The sequence below is a fragment of the Manacus candei genome, unplaced genomic scaffold (genome assembly GCF_025592945.1).
Source record: "Manacus candei isolate 608988 ecotype Guabito, Panama unplaced genomic scaffold, ASM2559294v1 h1tg000086l, whole genome shotgun sequence".
In the NCBI taxonomy this organism is placed as follows: Eukaryota; Metazoa; Chordata; class Aves; order Passeriformes; family Pipridae; genus Manacus; species Manacus candei.
Window position 1 is genome coordinate 998,814 of NW_026138134.1, and position 24,835 is coordinate 1,023,648.

A 24,835-nucleotide genomic window follows, 5' to 3' on the forward strand; every position below is an offset into this window, starting at 1 on the left:
CAGGGATAGGCTCTCACTTTCTGAGGAAAGCTGATGGGGAAGTTCAAGGAAATGAGAGATGTCCTGTTGCTGTGGGTGATGGGCCAATCAACAGTCGCTACATTTATTTTTCTCATCTCTAGTGTTTCTAGAACAGATGGAAAGAGAATCATTATTCTGGTACATCCCTGATCAACCTTAACTTTACCCTCTAATATAACCATATTCTTCTAGTGAGTTCCCTACAGAGGCAGGTGTAGAAGACTTCACAGGAACAGCTGTGGAGGAAGATGAGGATGAAGATGACGAAGGGGAGGAGGAAGAGGACGTGGTGGAAGACCGTGATTACTACTATGACAGCTACAAGGTGGATGATTACAACGAGGAGACCCCCACAGAGCCCAGCAATGACAAGGCTGTGGCTGAGAAGGAAGTGAGCAGTGATATGAAATGTAAGACACATTCCAACATCCAGGCCTCTTCCTCCCTTGGGATTATCTCTGTTGGCTGTCAGTTAGTGATGGGGTTTTGATCAAGTCAATAAATGCCACTTGGAAATTTTATTTGCCAGATAAGTTAGCAAACAGAGGAAAGCTGATGATGCTTGTGTTTCAAGTGTTGAAATTAACTCTCGAGAGCACGGGCCATATGTTTGCAGATAAACAGCAGTTCTGCTGGCAGGGAGCCCAGTGTTTGGCACGCTGAACAAGCACCTCCACCAAGGTGCAGTGATGAGTCAGAAAAACTATCTGCGAATTCTGGAAAATCTAAAAGAGGCATTTGGGGCACACTGTAAGTTTAAAATCCCTGTTTGGGGGTGATTATCTTGGATTTGGTGTTTTATATAAAAAGGAAGCTAGAAGTGGGCCATACTCTGCAGAGGTGGCATCAAGGTGCTATCTGGCTATTTAAGAGTGAGGAACATCCTTAGTGCTGCCTTTGCATAAACACTTCTCTTCCACAAAAGAAAGTCAGCAGCCTGGCCCAGCTTTGTTCTATGATAATATATCCTTTGTGCATTATTAAGATCCACTGCAGCTTTTGTTTAGTGGTCGGTGCCCTCACAGAGGGTTGATGGCGTGGTGCCTCAGTTATGTGATGTCCTATACTTTGTGTGTAGAAGTGTCTGTAGAGGAGAGAGGAGGGGAGAGGGAATGAAATTCAATTAGCTCCAGATCACTGAATCATTGCCAGCAGTTCTTGCATCTTTTTGGTAAAATGCCAGCATGCTGCAGATAATTTTACTTGCTGAAACAAGGCTTAGCTCATATGTGTCCAGGGCTGTTACAGGTCTGCAGGTATTGAAAGAGACTTAGAGTAGTATGACTGGGGTGTCTGTTTTGGGGGTACACTGCTTTTTTTCTCCTAGTACCACAAACGGTTCCTAATTTATACACAATATCTGTTCTCTTGCCTCAGAATAGCCCAACTGCTATTGCTGGCTGACCATGAAGCAATCCATGTGCCATGGCTGCACGGAGTTTTAATATTTAGTGCACAGATGTTTCAAAACTTAAAAACTGAGGCTGGCATAGCGGTCATTCCTTTTGGTTAACCTGCCTTTTCCTGTGCTCTTACACCTCCCCTGTAAGATGTGGAGTGTCTGTCCAGACAGAATGCAGCAAACAGGACATGTTGGGATGCTTTAATGGACCCTTCCATCACATTAGTTTTATACAGTGGAGGATCTCCCCCTGGAGCACCCAGAGCCTGATGCTGTGCCATCAGCAGAACAGATCCTTGCTGTTCCAGCCCCTGGCTAAAGAGAAATCACCAATGAGAGCTCTATGTTGAGAAAGAGCGAGCTGCTCAGCTCACTCCAAAGCACCATGTGCAGGCACCTCCCTGATGTTATGATGGATGCTTTGGCCACATTAAGCCCCCCAGAACTGACAGAAGCCCTTTGGTCACTGAAGGATTTGGAAGGAGAGGGATATTTACAACTGTTCATTTGTGTTACTTTTGGACTAGCCACTGATATCCCAGCCCCCCAAGGGCCTGGGACAGAAAAATAATTCTTTTGAGACAACTAATCTCTCCATTCGTGTCATTCCTCTGAAAGCAATTCTGCACCCTTAATATTGGTCATAATGTTTGATCTTGAGCCTCAGGCCAGGGAAAAACTGGGAGACTCTGATAAACATTTCCTGCTGTTGAGGCCAGCGCTGGTACCCCAGAGGAAGGTGTGAGGCAGAGCCACCCCTGCGTTGTGTAGGTCACTGAGCAAGGCCTGTGCTCCTCATAGCTCATGTTCTACCCCATCTCCACACAGCTGTCTGCTCCCAGGAGGCCCTGACAGGGCCCTGCCGGGCTGTGATGCCTCGCTGGTACTTCGACCCTAACAAGAGAAAGTGCATTCGCTTTATATATGGAGGCTGCGGAGGCAACAGGAACAATTTTGAGTCAGAGGAGTATTGTATGGCTGTGTGTAAAAAGATGAGTAAGTCCTGCCTCCCACTGGCCCTTTGCAGCTGGCCACTGTCTGTCTGGCGTGTGGTGTCTCCTCCTCCTTGCCTGGGGCAAGAGAGGACCCGTCTGTAGCTTCTCCCTTTGGTTCTGGTGTCTGTCTCTTTGCAGCAGTCTCCTCCTGTCTCTGCTTCCCTAGGTCCATAGGGTGATCATTCCTGGGAAAAGTAGCTCTCACCATATGCTGTCTGTGCTCCCTGTTGGCTTGCAGCTCTTGCCGAGGGCTCAGCTGTCCTCTTCAGGTCTGAACCTGGGACCAGGGGCTGTCTCTGACCTTGCCTAACTGGCTTTCTTTCCAAAACAAATGAAAGGAAGCCCTTGCTCCCCCCAGTCGTGTTACCATGCCTGTGTTTGATCAGTAGGTCCTGAAAAGCAGGATGCTACTCGGTGTTCTCCTGGTAATAGGCATTTTGTTGCTATTTTAATTTTGGAAAGTATCAGACAAATAGTATAGAAATCAGATTCCCAGTTTCAGCTCAGTATGAAATATGAATCACGACTCAATCCCTATGTTTTTGAGTGCTTGAGGTTTTTGGCACCAATTTCAACTGGCTTTTATGTCAGATGATAAAGATACCAAAAACATTTTAACCTCCTTATTAATCTTATTGTTGAACTCCAGCACTTCCACTTCAGCTACCATTAAAGCCTTTTGAAAGGCTTTTTGTGTTATCTGGGGCTTGGCAGCCTGACTATACAGCCATAATCCTGTTTACAAAATGGGTTTCATGCAAGTGCTTTAGATTGGGCTGATCTGACTGAGGCAGGGAAAGAAAAGATGTGGATGTCAGGAGCTTTTGGGACAAAAGTTTGTCCTGTTACAGAGGGATTTGGGGTTGGGAAGAGGGTTATCTGTGTCCAAGCCTGGTTCAGAAATGCCATGAGCAGGCCCAGAATCCAGTACTGATGTGACATTGTCCTTTGCACACAAAAGTGCCTGTGTTGTATGTTCCCACTATTTTCCCCCAGTTAGAGGGAAGGTGGGTGGATGCAGATGTGTGTTAAACTCTTCTCCTGTGTTCATGCCGAAGTGCCAGATTAATTTTTTTCCGAAGCATGCTCTATTTCAATGATGTGTTGGAGGTTTTCCCCCCAAAATAACTAATACAGATGAAAAGTTGCCTTAACTGTCCCTTTCTGCCCTCCCTCAGGCAAAGGGCAACGATGGAGTGCATCATGTTTACCATAGTTCCTCTCAGAAAGGCTCTGGGATGTGTAGTGTCTAAAACTGTAGCACAGGAGCTTGGTTCAGCACTTCCTAAACTGCAGAACACAGCATACAGAGCCCCTGGTGTGGATTTTGCAGATGCTTGAAATTTATCTGTTTTGAAATTTTGTTTTTCCCCTTGTCGAATTTGGATGTCTTGAAGTTACAAACCATCCAATGTATTGGACAAGTCACTTTGTCACACTGAGCCTCCTTCTGTCGCTGTCTTGTCTAATATCATTGCCTGTTAGTCTTGCATGGTGCATCTGGTAGGGAAGGTAGGTTTGAAGTGTAAAATATTGGGGAGTGTTTTGTGCAGATTTATTGTCAAAGCTCCCTAATCATATTAATGATGTCTGGAGCCAGCTTGTTAGTGAACAGCTAATGCACAGAATGTCATTTAAACCATCCAAAGCCAATGTGGAAGGAAAGAGAAAAGGAGTTCTTTATCGTGCATCCAAGTCCCTGTTTCTGGAGCTGAGCAGTGCTCATCTCAGAACTGGGAAGGCTGAGCAGGTGCTGGTCGCCACAGTGCATGGCTGTGTTTTGGGGTGATGTAGCTGATGTTGTGCAGTGAATTGGCAGCTCAGAGATTCCAAACTGGACTCCTGGTAGGTGGTTCAGTAGACTCAACCTGCCAGATTGTTAATGATGCAGGCGTGGAGATCCCTCTCCTGCCCTGCCCTTTGCAGTCCAGGATCCCAGGTTTCCAAGCCCTGCTGACGCTTCCCCTGTCCTGGCAGTGCCCACTGATGATGTGGATGTCTACTTTGAGACCCCAGCTGATGACAATGAGCATGCCCGCTTCCAGAAGGCCAAGGAGCAGCTGGAGGTCAGGCACCACAACCGCATGGACCGGGTGAGTGTGTGCCTTCAGCCTGGGCGCTGCTGCCTCCCTGCTGCCCGGCTTTATCTGGGCAATCTGATGGTGGAAAGGCTTCCTTTCCAGTTCCAGCCTTCCATGTGTTTTTTGCAGTATGAACACACCATGGCAGTTAGATTTTTATTTCTGCAGTGTTGGAAGAGAGGAATTAGATTAGATTAGATGTTAGGAAGAATTCTTTACTCAGAGAGTGGTGAGGCCCTGGCACAGGTTGCCCAAAGGAGCTGTGGCTGCCCCATCCCTTGAAGTGTCCAAGGCCAGGTTGGACAGGGCTTGAAAGGTGTCCCTGCCCATGGAAGGGGTGTTGGAATGAGATGGGCTTTAAGGTCTCTTCCAACCAAACTATGCTGGGATTCTATGAATCATTGAGGGTACTTGGGTCGCTGCCCAGGGGGCTTAAGTTTTTAAGCCCCACAGCAGCTCTGTTGTGCCTTCAAAACCTGGCCAGGCTGTGCCAGGATCTGCCTGTGGAGGCAAATGAATTTGCAAAGATCAGATGTAAATTTGTCTGTTGTTGATGTCTGTCCTTTTTTTGTCCAGGTGAAAAAGGAATGGGAGGAAGCTGAGCACCAAGCTGTAAATCTCCCCAAGGCAGAAAGGCAGACTCTCATCCAGGTAAGAGTGGAAGGACCTAAAGAGGAAAGTTACTGAGAGAGATTGTAATATTCAGAGCCAAAAGATGACTGAGATGGAAGCACAGCCTTCCTGCTCTGTCAACAGCTGCCTTTTAGAGCAGGTTTGATTCAACTACATTCTTTGTTCTTAAAGATGGAGATGATCTGACCTTGTGCCAGGTCCTTTCCTAGACCCACTAGTAGGAAGTGATCTCGCCCTTCAAGCATAGCGACAGCAGAGCCAAATTGTAATTTCAGACCTTTGGCCTGTTTTGCACTACCCAGTGGCCTCAGAGTCTGGTTCAGACTCAGCCCTGGCTCTGTGGACACACATTTGCTGTCGGGACAGACTTAGTGAAAACCGCTTAGATAGCAGATAAAGCTGGTTTGCTGCCAAAATGCCAATCTTGGGCCTTATGGGGGGAGTTCAGCTGGACTGTGAAGTTAATCAAGGATATTCGTGGTGTGGGATTGTTAGGGGAAGGCTCTTCTGGTAGTGACAACTGTATGAATTTCCCTCAAACTAAGTGACTGACTCCAACTTTTCATCCCACTTCGGATTTTATCCTGGAACACAGTTTTCTCTCCGCATTTTTTAATGTAAGTCACTGTTTGGAACTATGTGCAAGTCCAAGAGCCTGCCATCATCTCTAGTGGAACATAACAACTCTTAGTCATGTGTTCCAGTTGGTTTGGAGATGCTATGACTTTTGGAGGGGTTATGACCTTTCTAATAGAAGATACAGAGATTTGATCTGAAGGTATGCTGATGGAAAATCACCTATGCAATATGTAAACCCTTGCAAATTCAAATTAATGGTTCTAGGCTGAAGGGATCAATCCTGTTTCCATACTGCAGGGTTGAGGGAAAGAGTTGATACTGTGTCAGTCATTCAGCACAGCCTGCTCTTTATGTGCAAGGTCATTTTCCTTCTTCAGACCTTTGTAATGGCCTATGAGGGAAGTTTGGAAGGCAAATTGTCAGTATTGAATTTGTAAAGATGAAGTCTGCATCAGCATCTCTCCTACTCCTGTAAAGGGGTTAGACATGGAGTTTGACAGTGACTGTTAGTTCTAAGGAGTGACATGAGTGAGAGCAGGTGACCCTGGTCACACAGGGCATTTCATGCACACAGCTTTCTTTGTCCTAGCACTTCCAGGCCATGGTGAAATCTCTGGAGAAGGAAGCAGCAAGTGAGAAGCAGCAGCTTGTGGAAACTCACCTGGCTCGTGTGGAAGCGATGCTGAACGATCGCCGTCGGATCGCCCTGGAGAACTACCTGGCTGCCCTGCAGGCTGACCCACCACGGGTGAGCTGCTCTCCACCACATTTCTACAGCAGGACAGCACTGGGTAGGAAGTAATGTGGCAATGTCTTGATGAGAAGGTGGCCTGTGACTTGCCAGGGCAGAAATTGGGAATAGGTTCCTGGGAAAGCTTTCTCCATCGTGGCAGTTTGTGCTGCAGACTTGGCAGTGGGACTCCTAATTGACTCGCTGGTGAAAAAGCCCTCTACTTTGTTTGGTGTCCATAAGGCACAGTTCAGAAGGTGTGGTGTTCTCAGTCAAAAAGGCTTAATTAATAAGTGTTCTGAGTCAAAGAGGCTTGATTTGAATATGTCCTGAGTCAAACAGGCATAATTTAAAGAGAAAATATCTAAGAGGTGAGTGCAGGTGACAGATCTGTCCAACACCAAAGCAGGCTCCCATCTGAGGTGCTGTTTTCAGCTGTGAATCTGATTTGACTCCCGTGGGTTTGAGCTGTTCCCTGCTCCCCTCCCCAGCCCCACCGCATCCTGCAGGCCCTGAAGCGCTACGTCCGTGCCGAGAACAAGGACCGGCTCCACACCATCCGCCACTACCAGCACGTCCTGGCAGTGGACCCCGAGAAGGCTGCACAGATGAAGTCCCAGGTGAGGAGGTTTCATTTTCACCCAGCCCTGGCTGTCAGAGGCTCTGAGAGCCCTGTGTTGTTGGGTACTATAGCAATGTCACCCTTGTGCAGAGCTTTCCCTCTCCCCAGATACACTCCCTGCACAATTTTCCTTGGTGCTTGACTCTGTAAAAAACTGAAACTCTGATTTATTTTGGCCACAATGACAAGTCAAGGGATTTAGAACTAGTTCAGTATCGGTATTGTGTTTCCTTTTATAAAACACCCATGAAATTATTTGTTGAGAAGTTGGTCTTCCTTGAACATACTTCCTCACGCCCTCTAAGACCTCATGTCTATGTTCCTTTCATTAGGCTTGTTCTTCACTGTATTGGGGGGCTGTGGGAATTGTGCCTCTGCAGAGGCCTGGTTTGCAAAGCATAATACGTAACCCTTTCCAAGCACTTGGTCATTGTCGTTAACCTTACCACAAGTCTTGTTTTGATGTGTGTACGTTGTGCTGTTGCACTATACTGTACTCCTGAACAGCTAGAAAATAATTTTCCTCCTACTGGGTAGTGTGTGTGAATGTGCTGCTTGAAACCTGGCAAGAATAGTTACAGATACTCCGCAAATCTTTGGAATTATGTCCTGATACTTGTTTTCACTTGTTTTAAAATGGTAAAAGGTTATCTAAAAGGTCCAGCTGATTCAAAATTCAAATGAAGAATGGCCTGATAACATCGAAAGGTCTGTTCATAAGGGCTCAGAGAGAACTGACTGTCCAGTCGCAGCTTTAGGAATGTTTTCCCAGTTCCAGTTTGTGGTTGATATGCTGCTTTGGAATATCTTTGAATTTTGTAATGTATGAAATATAAGGAGAAGGGAAAAGAACAGAGAGCTGCAGGGAGACAGTGTACTAGAGCATATCCAGTGCTGCCAAATGGAAGAAATAAGCTGAGGAAAAATGCAATAAAAAGTGTATAACCAGGAGATGGAAATATCCTGGGTTACGAGTAGGACAGGGAGGGGCAGAGCAGTATCACAGTGATTTTCTAGAAGTGAACCTCACCCTTGGAGGTGCCAGGTCCCATAGGTGTCACCTTGTTTCTGGGTACTGGCAGTGAACCTTCTCCTGGTGTCTCCGGGGTTGTCTCCCACTTGCTGTTGTCTCCCACTGGCTGTGTGATCCTCCCTCAGCTGCACATCCTCAGGAGGGGTGGGGCACTTAACGCTGGGCAGAGCTGACCTTTTGCTCTGGATGTGGAATTCGCGATTACCTTTTCGGAGACACATCAAGCACAGTCCACCCCAACACTTTGTTCTGCTGCCAGAGCCCAAGAGAGAGTGTGTGAACTGTATTCTTGTGCTAAACCCTGAGCAGTCCTTAATTCGTTCTGAAGGCTGCAGTGTCAACAGATCGACATGAGAGGGATGTGGGTGGTACAGTTCAATTGCCATTCCCTTAACTTTTCAGCTGCACTTTAAGCTCCTCAATCGATTCCCTTGATTGACAAACTGCCACATGTAAAATTAAATTGCTTTCATCCTTGCTCTTAAAGGTCAGGCACACATCAGACTGTAAAGCAGGTCCGTCCAACTCCTTGGGTTTCTTCAATGTTGGGCCATCCATATAAATGTTCTCCAAGCTCTGTGTGATCCTTGATTATGCAGCACCCTCTTCAGGTCAGGCCTGACTTCACCACTGGGCTTACTGTGCTTGGGAGGAGCAATTGGAGGTTGCACACAGTTCGAATGTATTTCTCAAACGAAGGGAGAACACTGTTGCCAGTGAGTGGGTGTCAGACAAATGTAATGCCACCGTTGGTATGAAAGGCACCTTTGTTCTGAGACCAGAGTTGATAAATAATATTGTGTACTCCCTTTGCCTGTATTTTTTCTAGCAGTCGGGGATGATAATCCATTTAATAAAGCACTTGCAGCTGCTGCAGGAGATGAATTATGACCCTGTCTGGCATATGGGAAATACCAACCTCGGTGGTATTTTGGTGTTTCCAGTGGAGAGCTGGTTACAAGAGTCAACTGAATGCTCTCTCTTACCCCCAGCACTTCCCAAAATACTGAGAACAACATATACAGATGGCCAGTTCCAGGGAAGAGTGATGTGGTGGAGAGATCAGTCAGAGAATTGACTAGATAGCCCTGTGTCCCATGGCAGACCCACCAGTTCTAGATATTTTATTAAGCAAGGGAAGAACTACGAAGTGACTGACAGTCTATGCCTACTCCAACACACTCTTGTACATCTGCAGGTGATGACACATCTCCATGTGATCGAGGAGCGGATGAATCAAAGCTTGTCTCTGCTGTACAAGGTACCATATGTGGCTGAAGAAATCCAGGATGAGATTGGTGAGTGTGTGTGCCAGTTCATATGCTGTGTTAAGACTCCAAGCTTTTATATCCAGTGGGCTCCCAAATGATTGGTAGCTCCTCTGGGGGGATGCCCTTGACAACAAGCACTTAAGCTTAGGCTTAGGTACCGCAGGGCAGACACTCTGGGGTTTGTAGCACAGGCAGTGAGAATAGCTTGTTCCCAAGAACTTTCACTGTCTCCATTTAAAAAAAAATCAACAACATTCAGAATAGCAAAGCTGTCTCTCTAAGGGAGGTGAAAAAGGTCCATAAAAATAAGCAGATGGTTTCCGGTTTTATAGTTTAATCCCATCTTGCCAAACTCTCTTGCCACATCAAGCCTCTTGGCCCTTATTTGCATGTATTTCTAACAAATAAGAGAATTTACTGAGAATTCCAGATGAGACTTCAGAGCCTGCAAGATAAATAACCTGGCAGCCTTGAACATGTTCCCCTGCAGCTCTGCCTCAGCGAGGTTCAAACCATCTGCCCCTCTCTGTCCCTGCCAGGCTTCGTGCAGTTTGTGGAATAATTTCTCTTCTTCCTTTCAGATGAGCTGCTCCAGGAGCAGCGTGCAGACATGGATCAGTTCACATCCTCCATTTCTGAGTCCCCGGTGGATGTCAGAGTGAGCTCTGAGGAGAGCGAAGAGATCCCCCTGGATGGCAAACCCTTCCGCCCATTCCAGGTGAAAACCTTCCCAGCCGTGCCCGACAGTGAAGGTATGTGCAGCTGGAAATCAGGCTCACTGGTGTGGTTTTGTAGTCTGTAGGCTCAGCTGGAACAGAGAAAGCTCCATCCTTTTGGGTGATGTAAGAGTAAAGCAGTTGCCCCAGCAGTACCCTCAATCTGTCCATTGGAGAGGCAGTGCCACTCTGAGCAGTGCCACTCTTGATTTTCTGATTCTCCTCTTTGCAAAATTGTCCTCTCTCTTTTCATTTTGCAGCAAGTATTAAATTTTTCCAGTGTGGCTTGACTCTGAATTTTCAGTCTTTAACCAAAATGCTCTCATGTAGCATTAAGACTTTGTGCCATGACCTGCTGAAGGGCTGCAGGAATTCTCTTTTTTTTTTTTTTTAAATACATATCTCTATTTTGTTGACAGCTGACGTGTGCGTGTGTAGGTATTTTAAAAATGCTTGAACAGAGTCCTGAGCTTAAAGAAAGCTGTAGACTAAAAGCTTTTCCCAGGGTCTGAGTCAGAAATCATGCACAAGCCTTTTTTCCTTTCTCTCTTAATCTCCTTTCTCTGCTATTTTTGTTTTTGTTTTCCCTCCTGCTAGATCCTCAGCCGGATTTGTACCATCCAATGAAAAAAGGTTGGTTCTAAGCTGCTCCCTCACAGTGCTTTTAATCACTCTCCTACCTCCTCAGTGTGTCTGATAGCTCATTTTAGTTCCATGCTCACCTTGGTTTTCATTTCCCTGCTCTCACTTAGATCAGTAACGTTCGATTTGCTTGTCTAGGGCTAGAGTTAAAGAAATTACTTAGTCTGAGCATCTAATTATGTGTGTTCCTCCCTGATGGGCTCACAAGAGTCTTGGAGTGTGTGGAGGGGCTCCTTTGCCCTAGAGAAATGTGGCGTGTCTGCAGCCCTGTGGTACTTCGCACCTCTCATGTGACACTGATCAGATTAAACCTTGCCATGCTGGTGGAGTCCAGAGGCTTTTGTGCCTCCTGTGGAATCTGTGCTTGATCCCCGATGACACCACCAAACCAGGAATGAGTGTTTTGTTTCCCAGCTAAATGTCCTCACAGGGTGCAGCTAGTCTGGGACAGATAAATTAGGAGTTTCCTCCTTCGTGTCTCCTCAACATCACCTTTTCACATGTAGCATCTCTCCATACCAGCAAAGTCCATGTGATTATCCATTTCTCCCTTAGCTTGGTGTTAATTCTGCAGTAACTCAGTGCCTGGCTAAAAACAGGCTTTAAGAGCAGCATAGAAATATTGGCATTAAATCAACATGTTGTTTAGCAACACAGTCTCAGGTAAAGAGCAGTAGAAATGTGACACTCTTGCAGATCAGTGCTACATGTGCTCTGTGTGAGGAGTAAACCCAGTGTTTTAATCTGCCTTTGGCTCCAAATACATAGTGCAGACCTCAAAGGAGAGCAAAGGATTTTGCTAATAACCATTTCACATGAGCACAAATAGTTCTGTAGCACCATGAAGGCCAGATAGCTTGAAATTGTTCTCATTATCCTGCTTTTCGTTACAAATGTAAGTCACCTTCATCCCTCTTGTGGAACAGTGTACAGCTGATTCAGTGTGCTGACTACTCTGGAAAGAATTGGGATGGCCTTTAGTTTGATTTTATCTACTAGATTTTTGGAAAACTGCTTTGTTGACTTGAAGATGATAAATTTTAAATTTGTGCTAGTTCTCCCTGTTGGAGTAAATGTAAGAGTTTCTGATGACCTGAGGACAGAGTTCCTTCTCTTCCTTCCCTTTTCATTGAATTGCTTGAGGGCTCTGAGGGAGTTTTGGGATTGTTTTTTTTTGTGCAGGTGTGTGGGGGTTTTATCCCCCGGGAAGTATATAATTTAAACTGTGCCTTTGAGCTACATAAAGCTGGGTCTGTTACTTTGTACGGCACTCTGAGACCAATAGCAAAGCTGAACTGCCAGCCCTGGAGACTGTGCTGCCTTGGCTCCAGAGACTGGAATGAAGCAGCCACAGGCCAAAAGCTGACACAGTAGTTCTGTGCAAACTGTTTGTGGCCAGTGTCTCCTGAAAATCCCAATCACTGACTTCCACAATAACGTGACCTGCTTCGACAACTGAGAGAAGTCAGACTGGCAGCCTTGGCCGTGCCTGGAATCTGATTACTGCCTCCAGAGAAAAATGGGATACACTAAAACCCAGGATGCCTCGGAGTTGGAGCGAAACATTATTTCCGTGGCATTTTCAGGCAATAAAAGCTTGTCACTGTAAAAAGTTGCCTTGGAGCCAAGTAACCTTTCCCTGCAGCTCATCAGAGAGCATGCTGCCAACTTCAGCAGCAGTTGACATAATGTCTTAGGCAACCTGCAAGCTCAGCAGCCCGTGCAGAGGGGTTTGCAGTGACCAGTAAAGCCTCAAGTTCTGTAGTGGTGTTTCCCTCCCCTCGTGCTCCTCGTTGTAAGGATCCCACTGAGGGTTTGAGGCTTGGCTGTCCTGCTTTTGCACCTGTGAGTCACAGGTGTGGTGAAGGACGTGACATTGTCCCTCCTGACAGTGGAAAACTGGTGTTATCCCAACATGCTGTGTTATGTGAGGTCAAAGCAGTTTGCATCAGACTCTTCTCTTATTGATCTGGTCTATTTATAAACTCTTTGGATCAAAGCAGTTTATGCAGAGCAGCCACCCTCTGTTAATTGATGCCCTTCTCTTGAGCCTGTGCTAGTTCCAGCCTGGAAATGGGGGAGTGATGTCCTGGTACAAAGTCTGCTGTAGTTCTCTGCTCCTCCCTTGCCCTGGGATTTATTGTTTCTGGGCCTGTGCCAAATATGGGACAGCCACTCCTTATAGAACTGAGCCGGGTGACCTTGGAATTCTCATTCCTGAGGCTCTTGTTGGTGTGCCTGACTCCAAAAGGATGGGTGATGCTGCCTGTGGGAGTGAAGGCATTCCCTGTGTGCTGGCTCTTGGCAGGGGGGTGTGTGTGCACTTCCATCCTGGGGGTCCCAGTGAGGTGCTGGTGACCCTGGGGTGACACTTGCAGATGTCACTGTGCTCACAGTTTGTGTTACACCTTGCCTGGGGCCTTCTAACAGCAGCACTTAGTGCAGTATGTCTGCATTGACACTTCAGCCTGGTTTTGGTGAGTCCTGTCTGCTCCTCTCATTGCCACCTCATTTCCTCTCATTAACAGCCCCCCCTAATCACTTGTCACTGTAATGTAGCTTGTGAGCTCCCTTCTGACACAGCAGCATGAAGACAGGTTAATACTCAGCGGTTAAACACGAGCCATGGCAGCTCTGCAGATATAAGTGACCCTCCCAGAGTGTCCTGGGGGCTGATGGGCTCTCCTTGCTCTTTTGGTGCAGGTTCTGGCATGACTGAGCTGGACGGGCTGATTGGCGCTGAAGAAAAAGTGATTAACAGCAAGAACAAAGTGGATGAAAATGTGGTGAGCTCTCCACCTTTATTTTGGGAAGCCAAGCCTGCCGTGGACACTAATTAATAGCAGTGGCTTGTTTCCATGTCTTGTTCCTGCTCACAGAATGTCAGTGTGTTCATTATCCATCTGGTGTGGGGGAGTCAGTTTGTGACTATTGTAGGCTCTTAATACTGATTAGCATCAGAAGGGTGGGAGGGGGAGGGAAGGACAACTCAAGATCTTTGGCAGTCTGAGCTGGAGAACTCTGATTTAGGAGCTGCTTTTCCTAAGCAGAGACCCTTTGATGTCCCTTTATTTTCATAGGTAGCTTGCTGTGTGAACACACTGAGTGCTGGTGTATTCTGTGTTCCCACCTATTTGTCATGGCAGGAAAGGCCTCACCTTCCTCTGAAAGCAAGTGGCCCAGCAGGTATTGGCTCTGTCTACAGTGCAGAGAATTCTCAAGGTTCTAGTGGCAGCTGCTGTGCCTCAGTTCCCTGGGCTTTAAAAAATAAAAAAGTCACCTTCTGACTTTCCTTTCAAAACTGTTTTAAAGCCATGTGTTAGATCTTATACAGAAATGCTGGCTCCAAAGTTAGGACCTATTTTTTTATTGTTTTTTTCTTTGGGGCTTTAGTTTGAGGTAGTCTGGAGGTACATAGTTGTGGTACTGACTCTGGTGGCTTTAAGTGGTGGGGAACATCCCACACTATTGAGACCAGGGCAGAGAGAGATGGTAGGTGGTTCTGAGCCTTTGCTAGTGTTCATTGAAGGTCTCTAGTCTGCCTGCCTCTTCCTTTTCCACCCTGTTTTGTGTGGCTCCTTTCATAAAACACTTTTGGCACCATTTTCAGGTAATTGATGAGACCCTTGATGTGAAGGAGATGATTTTCAACGCGGAGCGTGTTGGTGGGCTGGTGGACGAGCCGGTACGTGTGTACAGTGATTGGCAAATTCCAAGCTGGATTTTGATTCCCATGCATTGCTGAATTTGGGGTTTGGTGCCTGGATGCTGCTCTGGGAGGTCAAGCAGAGTGGAATAATTTACAGCCCTTCTGCATAAAGATGTAAACAATGAACACACGTTGGATACTCACCTGGCTCTTACTGCAAAAGTGTTTTGTGGGATAGGGAGTTGATGTGGGTCAGTGCTTGCCCAGAGGCACTAAGGGGGGAAAGAATTCTGTATTCATTATCCTTTTGCTGGAATGTTTAGGGGTGGAATATATACACTGTCCAGTTTATAATGAGTCATGTCTTGATACCACAGATGGTTGAAGACCTTATTAGTGGCCACCATTTAGGTTTGTGTTGAGCATCTCCCTCATGGCTCTTACTCAACCTGCTCTGTTGTTTTCTTCCCTCCAGGATAATGACAACTCCCTCCGTGATGATTTCAGCTTCAGCAGCAGTGCCCTGATTGGGCTGTTGGTGATTGCTGTTGCCATAGCTACTGTGATAGTCATCAGCTTGGTGATGCTGAGGAAGAGGCAGTACGGGACCATCAGCCATGGCATCGTGGAGGTGAGAAACAGCTCCATAACCAGGGATGAAAATAGTCAGTGCTGAATCACATGTTGTGTGTGGGGGGCGAAGATGGCAGGAGCTGCCAAGCCATGGACAGCTCTGCTCCTGCTGGGTGAAAATTAACTCTGTCGCTGCTGACACTCACTGGTGTGTAGGGGTCAGTCCCCGGCGTGGCGTGCTGGCACCTGGCACTCACACTTACCACCAGGATTCAATTAGGCTTCTTGGCTGGCTCAGGACAGGATTTAGCAGTAAATGAGCTTTTCAGGGGATATCTTTAGCAGGGCAGTCTGTCACTCAATCCGTAGCAATTTGTCCTCCTGGCTAATGGCAGTGACTGTTAAGATGGGCTGAACACTGAGGAGCAGTTCCTTCCTTGCACATTTCTAATGACAACTTAATGGAGTCCAGGGAAAGCTGCTTTTCCCTTTGCCCAACTGATGCAGGAAATCATAACGACCTCTTTAATGAGAGAAGTGGGTCCCTGATTTGTAACATTAGCTGGGTAGTAATGACAGATTTGTGAGAACATCCCCACAGAGGCTCGGCTGGGCAGGAGGCACACAAACAAGCAAGTCGGTAAAGCTAATTAATTTTGCAGCTTACCTTTTTTCCCTGTTTACTGCTCACCATGTTAGTTATTCAGTGTTTGTTTGTCACCTCTTATTCTATGGAATAAATGCTGGACGTGCCTCCTGTGAGCAGTAACATGGTTTTTCCTCAGGTTGACCCGATGCTCACCCCAGAGGAGCGGCATCTGAGCAAGATGCAAAACCACGGCTACGAGAACCCCACTTACAAATACCTGGAGCAGATGCAGATATAAGAGAGATGAAGATACAACAACCCTGACCGGGAAAGGTGCAGGGCGGAGGGCCAAAGTGGTCCAGTGTTTTGGATCAATTACTGACCAACAGTTGCTTCGAGAGGACTTCATCTTACATTCAGAACTCCTGGATCATTAAGACTATAATTACTACTGTAGAGTTGCAATTTCCATTCTTTTAAATGGGTGAAGAAATGATAATATAACAATATGATATATAAATCTCCTTAAATGGGAAAAACGAATCTATTGCAGATATTTGACTGATATGTAGTTTTCTTTTTTTTTTTAAATAATCTAAAAAATACCAGTTCCATTGTACTGTTGTCCATTACAAGCTCTATATATATAAAATGGGAAATGTTGATTTTTATTTCTGATAGACCACCTGTATATTGAGGGTCGTTTGTACCAGCCCACCTTGTAAAAAGGAGACAGTTGTGGCTCTTCAGTCGTTTTGGCTTTTATATGTAAAGCAGTATTCTTTTTTCCTTTTTTTTTTTTTTTTAAAGAGAATTTCACTGGGAGTTGCAAAGAGATTAATTTAGGGATAGGAGCTATGACAGCATAAGCAAGGAAGCAATTAGGAATGGTAACTAACAAAAATCCTTATAATGAAAAAAAAAAAGGAAAAAGAGAAAGAAAAAAAAACAGAAAACCCCCATCCTCATATGCCAGTGGTGTGCACCCTGCTGCTTAGCAGCTCGGGCTCTAGGAATCAACACTCCCTGGAGGCAAGGAGTTAAAAGGCTTCTAGCATCTCTGTTTATAGCTGTTCTAGTGGAATGTTAGAACGTGGTTTGTGCATACAGGGGTCTGCACATTCCCCTTCCCGATTCAGTTCTGCTCTAGAGTTGGAAGTTCCTGGTATTGAATTGAAATCCTTTGTTCGCAGTTTCCTTCAGTACTCACCTGGCATTAACAGCCCCCTCTTGCTACTACTTTCTAATTTCCCCAGCTCTCCTGCCTCACCAACATGGTAAGTAGTTAAGAGCCGCAGATTTTGGAGCCTTTGCATCTCTCTGGGTGACGTTGGGCCCTGGGCACAGCTCTGGGTGTTTGCCCAGAAATGACAAGTCACTGCAATAACCGGGACCTTGGGAGCTGATGAACACAGAGCTCACTGAGCTGGGGAGGGAAGAGAGACACCTTGGGAAAGGGATGCTGTCTGCCTGCTGTAAGGGAAATGGGATGCATAGGCCCCTAGAAGACCAGAAGGGGTATTGTTCCACTCGCCATCATGTCTTTGTAATGCTTGTATAGTTGGTGTTAATGCTCACGGCTTTTTTAAATCTGGAGGTTCTGGTAACCTGTGGTGTATTTTTTCTATTTTTCCTGTGACTTTTATTTTTTCTTCCCCCTTCCGTGTCTCTTCCCACTATGCACAGATTTACCTGCAAACTCCTTGGTGTGATCTGTGGGGAATGTACAAAGTTTAAACACATCAATAAACACTTTAACTTCCAGACTGTTTCTTCTCTTTATTCTCGGGCTTGGTTTGTTCTCCCTCCTCCTGCGGTGTCCTACTGAATCTACAGAGACCTTTCCCTGCCTTCTCAGTGAGAAGGACTGTGCAGGTATTGATGTATAACCATGCCTGGAGTCTTTAGTGGTGTTTGCAGGTCCTTTGTGGAGAGAAGGAGGTGGGATCATAACCAACTCTCTGGACCTTGAGTAGATTTACAACAAACTGGAGCACAGGCTGGGGAGATCTGGGACTGCTGCTTGTTTCTGGCTGTTTGGGGAAGATCCTGTGGAAGCTTCTCCTCATTCCTGGGATGCAGGTGGCCGCTGGCACAGCCTGTGGGAGCGAGCAGAGCCAAGGCACCCTGTGGTGACAAGCTGTTCTGTCCCCAAACATCCACCTGCACTTCCTTGGGACAGAGCTGGGCTGGGAGCACAGCACAGCACAGCACAGCTAGCACAGTGGCTGTGCTAGCTGTCTCTCACAGCCTGGGTCACCCACAGGCCTTAGGAATGGGGTTGGGCACAAGAAGGGCTGCAGGAAATCTTAAAATTCCTGGATATGAGGGCATGGAAAAAGGCCTCACAGTGACACAGGTTCTGTGAATGCAGATTCGATCCCTGTATGGGCCATTCACTTGCGAGCTGGACTTGGTGATCCTTATGGGTCCCTTCCACATCAGAACATTCTGTGAACTCTGTGAGTGCTTCTTGTGAATGGCCATATCTGAAATACTTTGAAGACACTGTTGCCTGTGTATTTTGGTGCTGAAAAAATCTCCAGAGCAGTTAATTAGGGGTGAGATAAGAAAGGGTTTATTTGCCAAGGCAATAGGTGATATAGACGCGCGCAGGCCGTGCCTGAGAAGTTACATTTTATAGCATTATCCATCCAATCCCAGATGTGTCCACCCTTTGGCCCTTCCTCTGGTCCACCCCGGGCCCTCCCCCTGAGAATTGGGTCTGGGGGCTTTTTGGGACCCCTTACTTCCTCATCTTCACCATCTTCAGAGCACAAAGGACACATAGCTACCCAATTTTTGACCATATTCTGTGGTTTAGGCCCTGATATGCTGTTCTCCAAACAGTCTGGGCCTTTGCCTTGACAAAAGACTAAACACTGCTAGTGAATTCAGGGGTAGGTTTGATATGGGAAGCACAGAATGGGGTAAGAGGGTTAGGGAATGTGTAAACAAGGGAAAGGAACAAGGCAAGAAGGGGTTTCTGCTTCTAAAACCTACCTATAAAATTTACAAGTTTTACAAATATTAAAAAAATAAAAAATCATTAGGGGCTTAAGGCATCAACACGAAGCCCAGGGCAGGATTTGGCTGACAATGGTTAGTGTTCCCTGTATCACTGCAGATGTTTTTGTTTTATGAAGGGAAATAACTGTTTGGTTTAACTCTCTTTTCCAGAACATCCTAAAACTAACAGCCTGTAAAGCTCAAAGCTGTCTCTACTCCTCTGTGTCATTTCTCTCCATTCTCCTCCTTTGAAGTGTGACCTCGAACACTCTCATCTCGGTGAAATGACCAAAGTCATTGCCACTTGAATGTCATTTTAGGAGGCAAGAGACAGAATTAATCTTTCTCCACCTTGATCTGTGCAGTTCCCAGTAGGTCCGGATGAAGAGAGGGACAGGAGGAAATACGAAGGTTTAGTGATTTTGAACAAGAAACAACTGCGTGCCCTGTTTCTCCTGAAACGTGGGCTCCTTGGTTGCACTGGAACCTCAGTATTCTGGTTAAATTATTCAGACTCTGAGGAAAGAGCAGATGCCATCCTAGAAATGCCGTCTGTTGGCTTGTCACAACTACTTGGGAAAGAGTTTTGATTTCAAACTAAATTTAATTTCAGTGATGCCAGAGCGTTTCTTCAGCCCAAAGCTATTCTTGGACTGCACCTCAGTGCACCTCAGTGACCTGCAAGAGAGACAAATTACAGAGGCTGTGGATTGAATTCCAGAACTGAATTTGCATAGTAGATTTTTTCCCTTTGATAAATTTTATTAGCCCTGCAAAATGAATACATCAGCCTGGAATCAAAGTCTATTAGTCCCATTCCTTGGCAGGGACTGCCAAGTGCTTGGGATCGATTCTTTAGGATGGATTTTGATCTCAGCTTCTGAAAAGTCATGTTGAAAAGTAGCTGCTTGAAGATTGATGCTAAGACATGTCCCAGGTGTTAGTGGTAAATGTTGTCACTGATCCCCGCAAAGAGGCCGCAGGGTAGTTTGAGGGAATATCAAAAGTCTTGTGTTGATAAATCACTTTAAAATTAGATGATTCAGAGCTCACTGAATCTTCCCACAGTTCATTGTGGGAAGATTTGCAGGGTGATGTAGAGAGCTGAATTTCAGGAGAAAACTCTGATTTTAAAAAGTACTTTAAGAGGAGAACACAATTCTCTGGAAAAGAGGAAGGATGTTGAAGAGAGGGGCCCTTGGGAATGCTGAGTGGAGGAAGTGCTGGGTCAGTTGTCTTCCTTCTCCTTGAGAAGCTCTTTGTTTCAACCCTTCTGTGAGGGTGCAGTGGGGTAATGAACGTCAAAACCCTTCTGTGCATGCTGCCAGCTGGATGGAACGTGGGTGGATTGATTTTTTTTCCAGCCTTGCTTGTCTTTGATGTGCAGAGCAACGCTTGTGTGAAGTGTGTTTGTGATGGTTCAGCCCCGGCCAACAGCAGAGATGGAAGGTGCTCGTGAGGAGCTCAAGGACGTGCTGAGGCAGTGCCTGGTGCCTTTCCCTCTCCTGCTCCATCAAAAAGTGATGTTCAGCTGATAGAGCACACGGATCCTTAGCCCTGGGGTGTTTCAGGAAGATGTTTGAGAGCTGCAACTCTCAGGGCGAGGTGTCCTTTGGTCCAGCCTGAGAGTGGCACCTAAAGTTGGTGTCACCACACAGGGATTCGTGGGGGTCTCCAGGGCAGGTGCAACTTGTGCTGAAGACTCTGTTGTGACAGAAGCTGCCAGATGTGCACAGTGAGGGGCAGCAGTGATGAGCCAGAGCATGTTTTTATAGGACATAGTAACTATAGCAGAGACAGAGTAAGGTAGGGAAAGGGAGGGTAGTGGAGCTGTTCATGATTTCGGGTCTCAGTGGGACCATGTGCAGGTCACCTGGCTGTGACCCTCAGCAGCAGCACGGGATGGAATCCTCAGGGAGCTGTAGGACAGCAGGATCAAAACCTGTTTCTCCAGCGCAGGAGTCAGAGCATCCTTAATCTGTGCCAAATGCCTCTCCTCAAATCCACGCTTTCATCCCTGCAGATGGGGGAGAAGGCAAGGAGAAGGCAACAGAGGCAAGGTTTTAATCCATGTATATGTGATTCAGCAGTAGTGAGTGGGTTAAAAGCATGAGAGTTTTGCTGTATTTACCACTGACCTGTGGGCAGCCCCTGCTTTGTTGCAGGAGCGCTTAACCCCTGGCCTGTGGGCTCTCTGTGTGGGCTGCCAGGATGGGTTAATGTAGAATTTTATTTCCAGCAGCTCTGCTTTCCTGAGAGCCATTTGAGGGCAGGCTGTGGGCTGAACGAGCTGGTTGTTTAATATCATCAGCCCCTGGAAGGCATCTGAGATGTTCCCTGAGCCCGTTGGGCTGAAGGTGAGGGGAGAAGCTGGGACCTGAGGAAAGTGGTCCCATCTCCCCAAAACCTTGGGGTGCATGTCAGTGGGATGGGGTAAAGACCCTTAAGGGGTCCAGGTGATGGAGCACAGTCTGTGGAAATTAATACTCTTCAAGATTACTAGCTCTGACTGGGAGAGCTTGGGAATATTCCAACTTCCTTATCCTCCTCAGAGCTTCATGGAGCTGTGGGTCCCACAGCCTGGCTGTGTGTTGTGGGAAGGTGGTGCCTTAGCCAATGTTCTGTTTCTGTGCCTTAGACTTCCCCAGATGATCCCTGGGCGTGAGCAGAAAGGACGAGTTTACCTCTGAATTTTCCTCCTGGCATCCTCAGCATCCCTGCAGTCCCTACAGCAACATGAGCTGGTCCAGCCTGGGCTGGAGGCCACTCTGGCATCAGAAACTTCTCAAGATCTTCTCACCCAGCTTTCATGAGAGAGCAGAGGTTTCTTTCGTCCTCCTCCCTTGTGTCCTGGGAACATTCCCTGGCATGGAGCACACTATTCCCTGTCTCGAGTCCCTGCTCACACCAGGGGCTTTTCTCTGCCCGACTGCAGCAACAAGTGACGCACCTGAGGCTTTCCACAGATTTACTCTTGGCTTTGGAACTGCTGCTCACGCTGCTCTGTGTGTCCCTGCTCCTTCCAGGTGCTGTGCTTGAGAGAAGGATGGATATCCATGGAGGCTGCTTTGGATGTGATTCCTGCTGACTTCCCAGATGAGGCATTGGTTTTGTCAGGAATTTCTGTGGCGTTTCTTCCACATGAGGAAGCAGAAGATGCATTTCCTGGTGAAAGGAAGCTGGTGATGAGGATGGAGGTACTTTACTCAGCCTTTGAGTGACTGGCGAACTGTGCGTGGCTCTGGAGCTGATTAAAGGTGTCTCTGGTGCTGTAGCCTTGGGAAGCTTCTGCTCTTACAACATCCTGAGTGCTCGGCGTGTAGCCCTGAGGCCCTGAATTTGTGTTGCTTGTGGGCGTGTTTGGCATCACTATGGGCTTGTTGGGTGGCACAGACTCTTCCAACTGCTTTCCCCAGCAGGCTGAGTTTATATCCTAAATTTCTGGGGAGGTGATGTCATGAAGAAGGCTGTGTGTCCTGCAGGAGGTCTGCTGACTACACCAGGGCAGGTTGAACAGGGTTCTGATCTAGTCAAAGATGTCCCTGCTCATTGCAGGGGGTTGGACTAGATGGCCTGTAAAGGTCCCTTCCAACCCAAACCATTCCATGATGCCAGAGGCTGTAGGTTCTTCTACTGGGAGAAATAAGTGTGGGCTTAAATTGTGAAAATCTCTCCTGGTAAAACATTGCTGTGATGTTGAAGAGGCTGAGGGTGTTTTTTAGTTTTCCTCTCTGGACAGTGTTAGAGAGGGGTAAGGATGATGCAGTTGTGGCTGATTTGGATTGAATATCCCTTCTGGATTGTATTGTAGCAGTTGTTTGGTGCATCCTCCTGCAAGGTCTCTGAGAGGAAGGGCTCTGCCTATGGCAAGCTCAAAATAGAGGGAAATCCTGGTCTGGATGGTGCCAGGGTGGATTTAGTTTTTTAGCTGAAAGCACAGGCACTTCAGAGGAAACACTGGGAAGAAGTGCTGTGAAGGCTCTCTTAGCAGAGGGTTGGTCCCTCCCCTGCTCCCTGGGCAGCTACTGGGATGGGGACCCAGCACAGACCTGCCATCCTGGAGCTGGGCGTGGGGCCTCCAGGGTGTGTTTGGAACATCTGGCAAAGATAGGCAGTTCTTAGGGCAGTCTAGTTGAAAAGAGGCATTACAGGGTGGGCTTTTAGTGTGGGTTTGCAGGGTGGATTTGGGAAGGGGGAGTTGTTCCCCTGTGTGTTTACCAGGGCCTCTTGTTCCTGCAGTGGAGACTGTCAGGGGAACAGAGCAGAGCTGGTTCTCCTGGGCTGGCACTGCCAATCCAGTGCAAGGTGAGGATTAATTGTTTTCTCCAGTGTGGTGGTTTGGCAGGGAATAATCCTGCAGCATAGAGGCTGGAAGGGACTTCTGGAGGGTCTTTCTCCCAACTCTGAGGTCAGACCAGGTCGCTGCGTTGTCAAATATAATTCTGCCTTTTTCTGTATCGACTCCCCCTACCCAGGACTTTTGGGGCAGAAAAAACTACGTCCATTATTATCTAAGTTCAGTAAAGTTGAAAGGTGAATTCCAACTACACCTTGACAGTGGGCCACAGGGAAATCTCATCCTTTTTTCCTCTTCTGTGCAAATATATTTATTTTGTGTGCATTTATTTGTCTTTTTCTGGGCTGCAGCCCTTGTGGTGCCAAACCACTGTGTGTCTCCTTCTAATATCTGGTTTTTGGATGTAATGGGATCATCTGTTTCCAGGCTGGCAGATTTTGTGTTATCCTGTGAAGATGTAGTGACAGACATGAGTTTTCAGCAAGAATGAGGAAGGAAACCTCCTTCATGGCTCGTGAGTACTTTTATGCTAGAAAAGAAATAAACTGCAGGAGAAGTGATGGTCTGGATGGATTGGTGGTGGCTTAAGGTTTTTTTAGGGCTGAATTTTGATTTTACCCCTTGTTGGTGACACAAGTTACTGGAGCTCAGTCCAGGTACTGAGAATCAAGAGCCAGACTGGGCCTATCCAGGCTTGGTCACAGATTCAACCTCCAGCTGTTCCAGTTGCTTAATTAATAATCCCTTTTGTACAGATTAGGGGTGTTTTGTGCCTTCCTCTGTTCATAATTCTGGGAAGGTTTTTTTTTTTTAGTTACTGCTGTCTCCTATTTTGAAGAGTGAACACCAAGAACATCCCAGAGGCTGTTCTCTGATAAACACAAAGCAGCCTTAAACAACACTGGCATCCTTAATTTCTCAGGATGATGCATCAAGAATGTATTTTACTATTGTGTTTTACTGTTGTATTTTAAATTCAGGCCTATTTGCTTAAATTTATTTTTAAAAAACAGGGAACACTTGAATTTCCAATGCCCCAAAATCAGTAGTGGAATTGAATCTTATCCAGAAACTAGTTTCTGAGCTGATTTCAGAATCACACTCTGGGTTTAGATGGGGTATTATTTATTCATGGGCTGTCAGTTTATATTTTTCCAAGGGACTTTATTGGAGTTTTTTGGGGATTTTCAAGTGTTCTCTGTTTTTACAGGCTCTAACCAGGGATGTGGGACTGAATTGTATCCATCCAACACTACTTCACTGGTATATTAGAAATATCTTAATGAAGGGAGAAGCTTCAGCATGGAAGTTACAGTGATTTTTTTTTTCCATGAAGGACCTAGAATTTGGCTCACTCAAAAGAGTTGTTGATATTATGTGTTTTTGGAGGCCAAATAAACCATAGGACCTCACTTCAAGGTAGCTGGTGTGTTGTTTTTTAATGTATAAATTCGGGGGGGGGGCTGTAATTTTTATTTTTATGGTGAGTTCTGCTCTGACATTTCCTATCTCAGAGGTTTGGGATTTTGGCTTGCAGGGGTTTGGGGTTTTGTTTTGGTTTTCTTTTTTTTGTTTGTTTGCCTTTTTGTTTGGTATTGTTTTGTTTGTTTTTTAAATTATTATTTTTATTGTTAAAAATATTTTTATTTTTAAAATAAAACTAGAAATAAAAATAAGTGAAAATAAAAGTAAAAATAAGCAAAAATAAAAGTGAAAATAAAAATAAGTGAAAATCAAAGCAAAATTTAAGGCATTTAGACATAAAACACAACAAAAGCTTTCTGTCCAAGCAAGAACAGACAGGAATTTCTTTATCCAAAAAACAGCTTTACAGTCATGTCTACACATCCAGTGCTGTCTGAGAGGCTCCAGCTCTGCTCTTAAGCCTGGTCTAAAACATAGAATTGGTTTCTACAGAAGATGAATCAAGTAATACATGACCTCACTGCAGCCTCAGCCCCTGAGCTCCAGTGATAATTAATCAATTGGTTAA

General features: G+C 46.2%; 1 protein-coding gene across 5 annotated transcripts in view; it reads left to right on the plus strand.

Annotated features, from left to right (window-relative positions):
- APLP2 (amyloid beta precursor like protein 2) overlaps positions 1–17,300 on the plus strand; it is a 46,127-nt gene extending 28,827 nt beyond the window's left edge. The window contains exons 6-18 of one of the 5 annotated variants that reach the window (XM_051812428.1): positions 214–431; positions 2,252–2,419; positions 4,396–4,511; positions 5,076–5,150; positions 6,301–6,459; positions 6,933–7,061; positions 9,295–9,394; positions 9,949–10,119; positions 10,681–10,716; positions 13,429–13,511; positions 14,336–14,410; positions 14,850–15,005; positions 15,733–17,300. In XM_051812428.1, coding sequence (XP_051668388.1) covers positions 214–431; positions 2,252–2,419; positions 4,396–4,511; positions 5,076–5,150; positions 6,301–6,459; positions 6,933–7,061; positions 9,295–9,394; positions 9,949–10,119; positions 10,681–10,716; positions 13,429–13,511; positions 14,336–14,410; positions 14,850–15,005; positions 15,733–15,834 — 1,588 coding nt within the window. In that variant the 3' untranslated portion in view covers positions 15,835–17,300. The remainder of the gene's footprint in view (positions 1–213; positions 432–2,251; positions 2,420–4,395; positions 4,512–5,075; positions 5,151–6,300; positions 6,460–6,932; positions 7,062–9,294; positions 9,395–9,948; positions 10,120–10,680; positions 10,717–13,428; positions 13,512–14,335; positions 14,411–14,849; positions 15,006–15,732) is intronic. The other 4 variants (XM_051812429.1, XM_051812430.1, XM_051812431.1 and 1 more) reach the window with 4 other exon arrangements.
- The last annotated feature ends 7,535 nt before the right edge of the window (positions 17,301–24,835 follow it).